General features: G+C 38.6%; 1 protein-coding gene across 25 annotated transcripts in view; it reads left to right on the forward strand.

Moving 5' to 3' along the window:
- The window catches only part of LOC123563976 (sorbin and SH3 domain-containing protein 1-like), a 426,437-nt gene that overhangs the window by 196,527 nt on the left and 217,614 nt on the right, over positions 1-12,296 (forward strand). For all 25 annotated transcript variants that reach the window (XM_053536619.1, XM_053536629.1, XM_053536606.1 and 22 more), the window contains 2 exons: positions 2,786-2,982; positions 9,444-9,792. In XM_053536619.1, the coding sequence (XP_053392594.1) occupies positions 2,786-2,982; positions 9,444-9,792 (546 nt within the window). The remainder of the gene's footprint in view (positions 1-2,785; positions 2,983-9,443; positions 9,793-12,296) is intronic.

The raw sequence follows: 12,296 nt of genomic DNA on the forward strand, positions 1-12,296 counted from the left end.
TTGAAAATGTCACAAGTATGTTACTATTACGCATCACCGTTTACTCTGCAAATGGTCGCGATGACAATAGGTATTGGTAAAACAAACTTCAATTTTCGTCTAATGTTGGTCAATGTTCGGGTCGCTCGAAACCATGGATAACTCGAGCATTTTGCTCATCCCCTTGCGACCTCGAGCGAGCGGTGTTTTACTGTATTATTATCGATCCTCTTACTAATGTGTCTTCAAATGGAGGCACTATCTAGAGCGAAAAGTAGAAATGCCTTTAAATGACTTTATGAACTGCTTGGTTGGTCTGTAGCATCATTATAAGGTCCTCTCCCAAATTTGTTCAATGGGAGTGCTTTAGGCACTCAGTCCCTTTAAGTGACCACTAGAGGTAAAAGTATAAATACCTTCACGGCTTCTTCTTAGGCAGTCCGTCCATCACTCTTCATTTCCGGTCAATAACTGGAGAACAATTTGACCTAGAATCTTCAAACTTCATAGGTTGGCAGCGCTTATGGAATAGATGACCCCAATTGTTTTTGGGGTCACTACATCAAAGGTCAAGGTCACAGGGGCCTGAACATGGAAAATCATTTCCGATCAATAACTTGAGAACGACTTGACCCAGACTGTTGAAACTTCATAGGATGATTGGACATGCAGAGTAGATGACCCCTATTGGTTTTGGGGTCTCTCTTTTAAAGGTCAAAGTCACAGGGGCCTGATCATGGAAAACCATTTCCGTTCAATAACTTGAGAACCACTTGACCCAGAATGTTGAAACTTCATAGGATGATTAGACATGCAGACTAGATGACCCCTATTGATTATTTGGTCACTCTATTTAAGGTCAAGGTCACAGGGCCCAGAACATGGAAATCCATTTCTGATCAGTAACTTGAGAACCATTTGACCTAGAACCTTCAAACTTCATAGGGCAATAGGACTTACATAGTAGATGACCCCTATTTTTCTTTTTGGGTCACTCTGTTAAAGGTCAAGGTCACAAGGACCATCCGTCTGTCACATATCATTTTTTATCAATAGCTGGAGAACTGTTCGACCTAGAACCTTCAAACTTCATAGGGTGATAGGGTGTACAGAGTAGATGACCCCTATCATTTTTAGGGGTACTAGATCAAAGGTCAAGGTCACAGATCTTGAACATGGAAAACTGTTTCTGATCAATAACTTGAGAACCACTTGACCCCGAATGTTGAAACGTCATAGGATGATTAAACATGTAGAGTAGACAACCCCAATTGATTTTTGGGTCACAGGGACCAGAACATGGAAAAAGGTTTCCGATCAGTAACTTGAGAACCATTTGACCCAAAACCTTCAAACTTCATAGGATGATAGGACTTACAGAGTAGATAGCCCTTATCATTTTTAGGGTCACTTGAGCAAAGGTCAATGTCACAGGGGCCTGAACATGGAAAACTTTCCTATCAATAACTTGAGATCCACAATGTTGAAATGTCATAAAAAATGATTGGACATGCAGAGTAGATGACCCCTATTGATTTTTGGGTCACTTGATCGAAAGTCAAGGTCACAGGGGCCAGAACATGGAAAACCATTTCCAATCCATAACTTGAGAACCACTAGGCACAGGATATGTTGAAACTTCGTGGGATGATTGAACATGCTGAGTAGATGATCCCTATTGCATCCAACCATCAGTGTCTCTTTGATTTTCGCTCCTGTCCCCTATTGACTTCTTGCCTATTATTACTATGAATTGGGGGAGACATGCACTTTTCTACAAAAGCATCTTCTAGTTCACATTTATTCAAATGGGGTGCTAATTGGCTGTTTCAGGGACTGTTAAGAGCTAAAAATAGGAAAACATTTAAATAACCTCTTCTCATGAATTGCTTATTGGATCTTCATAAAAATTGGTTTGTAGCATCATTGTAAGGTCTCAGTTTTTTCCCGCAAACAGGGGCACTGTGGCTTTTTAGGGGCTGCTGGAGCTGAAAGAATACTTTAAATTTTACCTCCACGGCGGAGATTGGAATTGGTCACACTAAAATATTGATCAATGATTTTTGATATTTCTTTCTTCAAATACTAATATGAAATAAGGCAGTGCCTCAATTGTGAATCATTACAATCCATTAGCTTGCCCAGAAATATGCGTTTGTATCAATTTAAAGGTAGATTTTGGAATAAAAACAATACTGCACATTTTTGTACTGATATGCAAGGCGTTGCGGTTTGGACAAGTTATGTGGACGCTTATTACGCACAAGGAAAACGCATATTCTTACAAAAAATCCAAAGTCAGACGCTCCTAGCACGTGCCGGAAGACCACATTTTTTAATTCGTTAGTATATCTCATTCGGTATATATCGCATGTTACCGTAGAGGGATCGATCACGATTTTCGTCGCAAAGCCTGATTCCCTATTAAATTCACATAAAATAGACTTTTGTTTAAAAAAATAAACCACTCTAGATCAATCTATTATTGAATATAAGAACAAACTTAGTTTTTAGCCTAGACAATTAGCATTGAGAGTAGTTTCACTTATCATAGTGACAAAATCATGAAAAAGCTTGTTTTGAAGTTGGGAAACTGTCTTTACCTGTTTATAATATACACCCACAATTCTGGGATGGTCCCTGGGGTAAAAAACTGTGCATTGTGCACAAGCATCTATGGTGTTTAAGGTGTCGAATATTTTAATGTCATATTTTATCTTTAGAGATAATTGCCAACTTGTGGGAAAGTTATGTGTTTTCGCTATCAGTTTATGACATTGACTATTTTTAGTTCTCTTTTTCTTAGGTGTGTGGAAGCCTGGTGTACAACCTTCTCCAACAGCCCCTGACTCCACTGAGAAGTCCCACAGGGAGGGGAAAGACTCTCCCTCACTAAAAGATATACCACAGAGGTGGACCCCAGGAGGACCAGCAAGTTCATCCCCCAAAGGGTACAGACCTGTTAAGACAGACTTCTCAAAGGCTCCTAGCAATAAATCTGCAGTAAGTTACAACTTGTTAAGTATATATAGACATACCATAGATCCTTAAAAGGGAGCGACAGGAAACATCAAGTGGTTTTCAATTAGGGTAAACCTGAAATAACAGTTTCACAGTGGCAGTATCTCATTTACCAGGATTAGTAAAACATTTATTAAATATTACAAATAAAGTGCGGGTAACCAGTTTTTAAAACATGATATTTCATGTAAAACAGAAATTTGAGTTAACATGAGTGCTTCCCTCTGCGCGAAACGTGCACTTTTCTCAAATACTTCACCCAACTGCAAGAAGTGTTTGAGAAAAGTACTGAGAACTGGAAGATGCTTTATACAGAGGAAAGCACTCATTTTGCAGTCCTCGATGGTCTTTATATTATAAATATCAGTCAAGTAATAAGGAAACAAGAGCTCTTAGAACACAAAATGCTCCCCCCCCACTTCTTATGCATTCAGTAACTGCACAAGGAACAAAAATTATTTGGTCACTGTGCACTTGATGTTTGACATACTGACCTCAAATCAATAATTATGGGTCATTTACCAGTCATAAGTGACCTCCATATCAAATGTGATCTTAGACCAAAGCATTCTCTAGTTATTTAGCAAAAAAAAGTTCTGTTCTGGGTCAATATGACCTTGATCTTTGATCTACTGACTTCAAAATTAAAAGGGGTCATCTGCTGGTCATGATCAACCTCCCTATTAAATTTCATTATCCTATGCCTAAGTGTTCTCAAGTTATCGTCCAGAAACGGTTTAATTGTTCTGTGTCAGTGTGACCTTGACCTACTGGCCACAAAATCAATAGGGGTCATCTGCTGGTCATGATCAACCTCCCTATTAAGTTCTTAGATCCTAGGCCCAAGCATTCTCAAGTTTTCCGGAAACGGTTTTACTGTTCTGGGTCACTCTGACTTTGACCTTTGACCTACTGATCTCAAAATCAATAGGGGTCATCTGCTGGTCATGATCAACTTGCCTATTAAGTTTAGTAATCCTAGGCTCAAGCGTTCTCAAGTTAACGTCCGAATACTGTTTAACTGTTCCGATACTTTGTGACCTTGACCTTTGACTTACTGATCTCAAAAACAATAGGGGTCATCTGCCAGTCATGACCAACCTCCCTCTCAACTTTCATGATCCTAGGCCCAAGCGTTCTTGAGATCATCTTGAAACTGTTTAAGTGTTCTGGGGCACTGTGACCTTGACCTTTGTCCTACTGACCTCAAAATCAATAGGGGTCATCTGCTGGTCATGACCAATCTCTCTATCAACTTTCATGATCCTAGGCCCAAACATTCTTGAGTTATCATCTGGAAACCATTTAAGTGTTCTGGGTCACTGTGACCTTGACCTTTCACATATTGAGGTTATACAATGTATATCAAAAGTTGTTTAATATTGCAAGATATTTCTTATGCCCATCTTTGAAGGTAAAGTGCTGCTAAAATCCTGTACATATAAATGTTTCAAGAATGGGCATTAATTAGGTTATACAATGTATATCAAAAGTTGTGTAATATTGCAAGATATTTGTTATGCCCACATTTGAAGAATACGATGGTAAAATTCAACAACACCAATGAATATTTATCTTTTATCATTCAATGTTTTGGCACTTACACCTTCATCAGGATAAATACATCATAAAACAATGGACGTGACGTCATGAAGTTAACGTTACGTTGAATAGCGGAAAAACGTATACTGTAAAATCATATAATTTTGTGGGCATGAAGTTTCGTGGTTTTTGTCAAAACAGCAATTTCGTGGGAATACGAATTCGTGGATTTGAACATAAAATGAATGGGAATTCTACTTGTTCTTTTGGACTAAATTTCGTGGATTGACTCAACCATGAAAATTAGTCCCCCACGAATATTAATGATTTCACAGTAGTGTTTTAAGTTTGTTTGTTTGTTTTGGGTTTAACACCATTTTTCAACAGTATTTCAGAAGTATACCTAAATTAATTGTATGTATACTTAATACATGTCACATGTGAATAGCAGATAACAAGTTTAGTATGATACGGATATAATAATACTGAATTTTCTATAGCAGTATATATATAATATATGTATATATATATATATATATATATAATTTTTTTTTACCTTTGAAGAAGGGGGTTATATTGCTTTGCACCTGCCTGTCACATTGGTCGGTCTGTCAGTCCATCTGTCCCTCTGTCAGTAGAGCAAACAGTTTCTGCACAATAACTTGAGAACCACTTGACCTAAAACCTTCAGAGGTGGTACCATGATTGGGCTTATGAAGTGAATGACCCTAATACTTTATGGGGTCAGTAGGTCAAAGGTCATGGTCACAGGGGCCTGAACCTTGAAAAAAGTTACCGCCCAATAACTTGAGAACCACTACAGTCTTGACCCAAAACCTTCAAACTTGGTAGCATGATTGGACTTATGAAGTAGATGTCCCCTGTACTTGTTTGGTTCACTTGAACTTAGAGAATGGTTGCCGCCCAATAACTTGAGAGCCACTTGACCAAGAATCTTCAAACTTGATAGCATGATTGGGCTTATAAAATAGATGACTCCTACACTTTTTGGGGCTAATAGATCACGGTCACAGGGGCCTGAACCTTGAAAACCTTTTCCACTCCAAAATTTGAAAACCACCTGACCCACTATCTTCAAACTTGAATGTTTTGAGGTTAGTAGGTCAAAAGTCATAGTGATAATGTGTCTGAAAATGAGACAACCCATCCTTGGCAGCATAAGTGTTTTACAAACAACTCTCAGATGGTGGGCTATTCAAATCACTCTGCGTCCGTGGTCCGTCCGTTTGTCCGAGCACACGATTGGTACCTTAGGTGGTAGGAGGTGTGGCCTAGGACAATAGAAATCCTTTGTATTCATTCCATAACCACTTAATTCTTTTGTTCCTTAATTGGTCATTCTATTGTTTTAAAACAATGGAATGACCACCTAATACACGAATCGTATGGAAGTCCGTCCGTTCGTTAACAATTTCTCGTTATCGCATCTCCTCAGAAACTACTGGTGGGGATTGTGACCAAACTTTGTCAGAATGATGTATTCAATTGGTACCCTAGTTGTGTCCCCCTGAAAATCAGACTGGTTCAACAATTTGTGAGTAAGTTATGGCCCTTTATTATGCCCCCCTTCGAAGAAGGAGGGGTATATTGTTTTGCAGATGTCTGTCGGTCAGTCGGTCAGTAGGTCGGTCGGTCGGAATGTAGACCAATCCATTTCCGGATGATAACTCAAGAACGCTTGAGCCTAGAATCATGAAAGTTGATAGGGAGGTTGGTCATCACCAGCAGATGACCCCTATTGATTTTGAGGTCAGTATGTCAAAGGTCAAGGTCACAGTGACCCTGAATAGTAAAACGGTTTCCGGATGATAACTCAAGAACACTTGGGCCTAGGATCATGAAAGTTGATAGGGAGGTTGATGTTGACCAGCAAATGACCCCTATTGATTTTGAGGTCAGTATGTTAAAGGTCAAGGTCACAGTGACTCTGAACTGTTAAACGGTATCCGGATGATAACTCAAGAACGCTTAGGCTTAGGGTCACGAAAATTGATAGGATGGTTGGTCATGACCAGCAGATGACCCCTATTGATTTTGAGGTCAGTATGTCAAAGGTCAAGGTCACAGTGACGAGTAACAGTAAAATGGTTTCCAGGCAATAACTCAAGAACGCTTGGGCCTGGTATCAGGAAAATTGAGGGTTAGGTTGGCCATGACCAGAAGATGACCCCTATTGATTTTGAGGTCATTAGGTCAAAGGTCAAGGTCACATTGACCAAGAACAGTTAAACGGTTTCTTATCTTCTTGTCCGAAACCATAGGGCGTAGGGCTTTGATATTTGGTGTGTAGCAAAATCTAGTGGTCCTCTACCAATTTTGTTCAGATTATTTCCCTGGGGTCAAATATGGCCCCACCCCGGGGGTCACATGGTTTATATTGACTTACATAGGAAAAAACTTTGAAAAACCTCTTGTCCAAAACCACAGGGCCTAGGGCTTTGATATTTTGTATATGACATCATCTAATGGTCCTCTACTAAGATTGTTCAAATTATTCCCCTAGGGTCAAATATGGCTCTGCCCTGGGGGTCACATGGTTTACATAGACTTATATAGGGAAAAACTTTGAAAATCTTCTTGTCCAAACCAAAAAGACTATGGCTTTGATATTTTGTAATGTGTAGCATCATTTAGTGGTTCTCTACCAAGTTTGTTCAAATTATCCCTCTAGGGTCAAATATGGCTCTGCCCCAGGGGTCATATGGTTCATATAGACTTATATAGGGAAAAACTTAGAATCTTCATGTCCATAACTTACATCATTCAAATTTGGACCACATGTATAGTTGAGTGGCAAGATGAACCTTGACATGAGTTGACCTTGATCTTGACCTAGTGACCTACTTTCACATTTCTGTAGCTAAAGCCTTCAAACTTGGACCACATGCATAGGTTTGTGTACCGAAAAAAACTTTGACCTTGACATTGACCTATTGACCTACTTTCACATTTTTGAAGGTACAGGCTTCAAATTTAGACAACATGCATAGTTTTGTGTTCCAAAATAAAATTTGACCTTGATTTTGACCTGGTGACCTACTTTCACATTTCTCAAGCTACAGCCTTCAAATTTGAACCACATGCATAGTTTTGTGTACCGAAATGAACTTTGATCTTGAGATTGACCTAGTGACCTACATTCACATTTCTGAAGGTACAGGCTTCAAGTTTGGACCGCATGCATATTTTTGTGTTCTGAATTGAAATTTGACATTGATTTTTATCTGTTACCTTCTTTCACATTTCTCAAGCTACAGCCTCCAAATTTGAAGGACATACATAGTTTTGTGTACCGAAATGAACTTTGACTTTGAAATTGATCTAGTGACCTGCTTTCACATTTCTCAAGCCACAGCTTTCAAATTTGGACCACATACACATTGTTTTGTACGGAAATGAAATTTGACCTTGATTTTGACCTTGAGCTAGTCTTGAAATTTGGAACATTCAAAAATGGCTCAGTGGATGGCGCCAAGATCACTCTGTAATCTCTTGTTAGGTTAATAGGTTAAAGGTCAAGGTCAGATTAAACCAGAATGGTAGAACTTTTTGTTTACAGTGAGCATATAATTTCTGTTCCTTATGCAATTACTGAATGCATCAAGGGGGGCATTTCGTGTTCGACGAGCTCTTGTTTATTTTTATAATTTACGTATATTTATATAGGGAAAAACTTTGAAAACCTTCTTGTCCAAAACCACAGGGCCTAGGGCTCTGATATTTGGTATGTAGCATCATCTAGTGGTCCTCTACCAAGATTGTTCAAATTATATCCCTGGGGTCAAATATGGCCCTGCCCCAGGGGTCACATGGTTTATATAGATTTATATAAGGAAAAACTTTGAAAAACCTCTTGTCCAAAACCACAGGGCCTAGGGCTTTGATATTTTGTATATGACATCATCTAGTGGTCCTCTACAAAGATTGTTCAAATTATTCCCCAAGGGTCAAATATGGCCCCGCCCTGGGGGTCACATGGTTTACATAGACTTATATAGGGAAAAACTTTGAAAATCGTCTTGTCCAAACCACAAAGACTAGGGCTTTGATATTTATAATGTAGCATCATCTAGTGGTTCTCTACCAAGTTTGTTCAAATTATCCCCCAAGTGAAAAACTTTTAGAATCTTCATGTCCATAACCTACATCATTCAAATTTGGACCACATGTAAAGCCTTCAGATTTAGACCACATGCATAGGTTTGTGTACTGTAACAAACTTTGACCTTGACATTGACCTAGTGACCTACTTTCACATTTTTGAAGGTACAGGCTTCAGATTTGGACCACATGCGTAGTTTTGTGTTCCGAAATGAAATTTGACCTTGATTTTGACCTAGTGACCTACATTCACATTTCTCAAGCTACAGCCTTCAAACTTGGACCACATGCATAGTTTTGTGTACCGAAATGAACTTTGATCTTGAGGTTGACCTAGTGACCTATTTTCACATTTCTGAAGCTACAGACTTCAAATTTGGACCACATGCATATTTTTGTGTTTTGAATTGAAATTTGACATTGATTTTTACCTAGTACCTACTTTCACATTTCTCAAGCTACAACCTCCAAATTTGAAGCACATGCATAGTTCTGTCTACTGAAATGAACTTCGACCTTGAAATTGATCTAGTGACCTACTTTCACATTTCTCAAGCCACAGCTTTCAAATTTGGACCACATGCACTGTGTTGTGTACGGAAATTAACTTTGACCTTGATTTTGACCTTGAGCTAGTCTTGAAATTTGGAACATTCAAAAATGGCTCAATGGTGGGCGCCAAGATCACTCTGTGATCTCTTGTTTTAACCAATATTAGCCAGTTAGGTAATTTAAAGTAATTATATTTCTCGATGAAGTAACTATTCTTGATTTTCTAGATATCTGCCCCAGAATCATTCAGCCAGCCAGCTCCCAAGTCAGAGGAGAGTTACAGTTGGAAACCGACACAAAGAGTCGCACCCACTGCCTCAGAATCTCTACCCACAAGTGCTTTTTCATATCAGCCAACATCACCATCACATCAACATGAGAATATCACCCACACTCAACAAGACTTGCAGACTTCATCACCATCCAAACTAGAAACAAGTACTTCATTGTCTCAGCTACCAGTTCAGAATGGTGTAGATCACCATGTCTCAACAAGTATGTTACATTTGAAAGATGAACCCAGCCGACTGCCACCATCACAGAGTCCTTATATCACACTTCTTCAGAAAAACAGAGGTATGTATACACACATACACACTCATATGCGATAGAGTCACAGTTTTCTTTCTTACGTTAAGGTATTGTGTGGTATATTTGAGTTGATTTTTCCCCTTTTTTGTTTCCGGTTGATTGTTATTTTTTATGGAAACCGTTATTCCCTGATTATCAAGCATGGTGTTATTTGCAGTGAATTTTATGTGTTTTAAAGTTAATTTAGTTTCATTTGTATTGGCTCAAGTTTCAGTACAGTCATTTTAGCTGAACTATTCAAAGAATAGGTAGAGCTATTGGACTCACCTTTGCGGCGTTAAGTTTTTGTATGTAAGCTGGTATCTCAGTAAGCACTCCTGGGAATGGATTGAAACTTCACACACTTGTACTCTGCAATAAACACAGTATCCATAACTCTATTTTGCTTTTTAGCTCACCTGAGCAATGCTCAGAGTGAGCTATTGTGATCACGCTGTGTCCATCATGCGTCGTCCGTCCGTCGTCAACAATTGTGTTTAAAAAACAACTGAATGGATTTTGATGAAACTTGGCATGGATGTTCCTTGGATGGTCCTCTTCCAAAGTTATTCAAATGGTTCCGCTTGGTTGCACATAGGGGCCGCCAGAGCTAAAAATAGAAAAATCTTCAAAAGACATCTCCTCCTAAACCAATGGTTTGATTTTAAATAATTGCACACAAATGGTCCTTATATCAGTCTCCACCAAGATTGTTCAAGTTATAACGATTTGTCAAAAAACATGGCCCCCAGGGGGCATGGTCACTTTTCCCTATATGTATATAGTGGAAATTTAAAAAATCTTCGTGTGAAACTGCTAGCCTGATTTTGAAATAATTTCACACAAATGGTCCTTGTGTGACCCTCTGCCAAGATTGTTAAAATTATTTTGATTCGTCAAAAAACATGGCTGCCAGAAGGCGTGGTCACTTTTCCCTATATGTATATAGTGGAAACTTTAAAAATCTTCTTGTGTAAAACTGCTAGCCTGATTTTAAAATAATTTTACACAAATGGTTCTTGTGTGACCTTCTACAAATAGTGTTCAAAGTTTTCTGATTCATCAAAAAACATGGGACTATTTATGTGACCTACTGACCTACTTTCTTTATATTTTAGCATCAGTTTGACATTTGAAACATGTTCACACAACTGGGAAAAGATTTTAGTGCTTACTTATATTTGACTTTCTTACCTGATTGAGGCCTCTGTGGCCGAGTGGTTAAGGTCACTGACTTCAAATCACTTGCCCCTCATCGATGTGAGTTTGAGCCTCACTCAGGGCATTGAATTCATCATGTGAGGAAGTCATCCAGCTGGCTTAAGGAAAGTCAGTGGTTCTACCCAGGTACCCGCTCGTGATGAAATAATGCACGGAGGGGCACCTGGGGTCTTCCTCCACCATCAGGGCTGGAAATTCGCAATATGACCTATAATTGTGTCAGTGCGATGTTAAACCCAACAAAATAAATAAATAAATATTCTTATCTGATCTCTTACATTTGTCTATGTAGCTCATATTACTCAGGCGAGCGATCCTGAGTCATCATGACCCTCTGGTTACAAAATTGTGCCCTTTTTAGCTCGACTATTCGAAGAATAAGTAGAGCTATCCTACTCACCACGGCGTCGGCGTCGGCGTCACACCCTGGTTAAGTTTTTCGTACCAGTCCACATTTTGACAAAGTCTTTTGAGATAAAGCTTTGAAACTTTCAACGCTTGTTTACCATCACCATGTCCAGTTATAGGCAAGAGTACATAACTCTGTCAAGCATTTTGACTGAATTATGGCCCCTTTTGACTTAGAAATCTTGGTTAAGTTTTTCGTACCAGTTCATATTTTGACAAAGTCTTTTGAGATAAAGCTTTGAAACTTTCAACACTTGTTTACCATCACCATGTCCAGTTGTAGGCAAGAGTACATAACTCCATCAAGCATTTTGGTTGAATTATTGCCCCTTTTTGACTTAGAAATCTTGGTTAAGTTTTTCGTACCAGTCCACATTTTGACAAAGTCTTTTGAGGTAAAGCTTTGAAACTTTCAACACTTGTTTACCATCACAATGTCCAGTTGTAGGCAAGAGTACATAACTCCATCAAGCATTTTGACTAAATTATGGCTCCTTTTGACTTAGAAATCTTGGTTAAGTTTTTCGTACCAGTTCATATTTTGTGTAAAGTGTTTGACATATGGCTTTAAAACTTTTATATCTTGTTTAGTATAATAGTCTCTATCAATAGGCAAGAGTACGTAACTCTCTCATCTTTTTTGGCTGAATTATGGCCCTTTTTGAACTTGGAAATTGGTTCTGTTTTGTGTATGTCCATGTTTTGTCAAGACTATTTGACATATGGCTTTTAAACTTTAAACACTTGTTTATCATTATGATTTCCATCTGTAGGCAAGAGTACATAACTCTGACAACTATTTTGACTGAATTATGGCCCTTTTTGGACTTTGAAATTTGTTCAGTTTTTCTTACAAGTCAGCGTTTTGTCAAAACTATTTG

Source organism: Mercenaria mercenaria, chromosome 2, assembly GCF_021730395.1.
Source record: "Mercenaria mercenaria strain notata chromosome 2, MADL_Memer_1, whole genome shotgun sequence".
Classification (NCBI taxonomy): domain Eukaryota; kingdom Metazoa; phylum Mollusca; class Bivalvia; order Venerida; family Veneridae; genus Mercenaria; species Mercenaria mercenaria.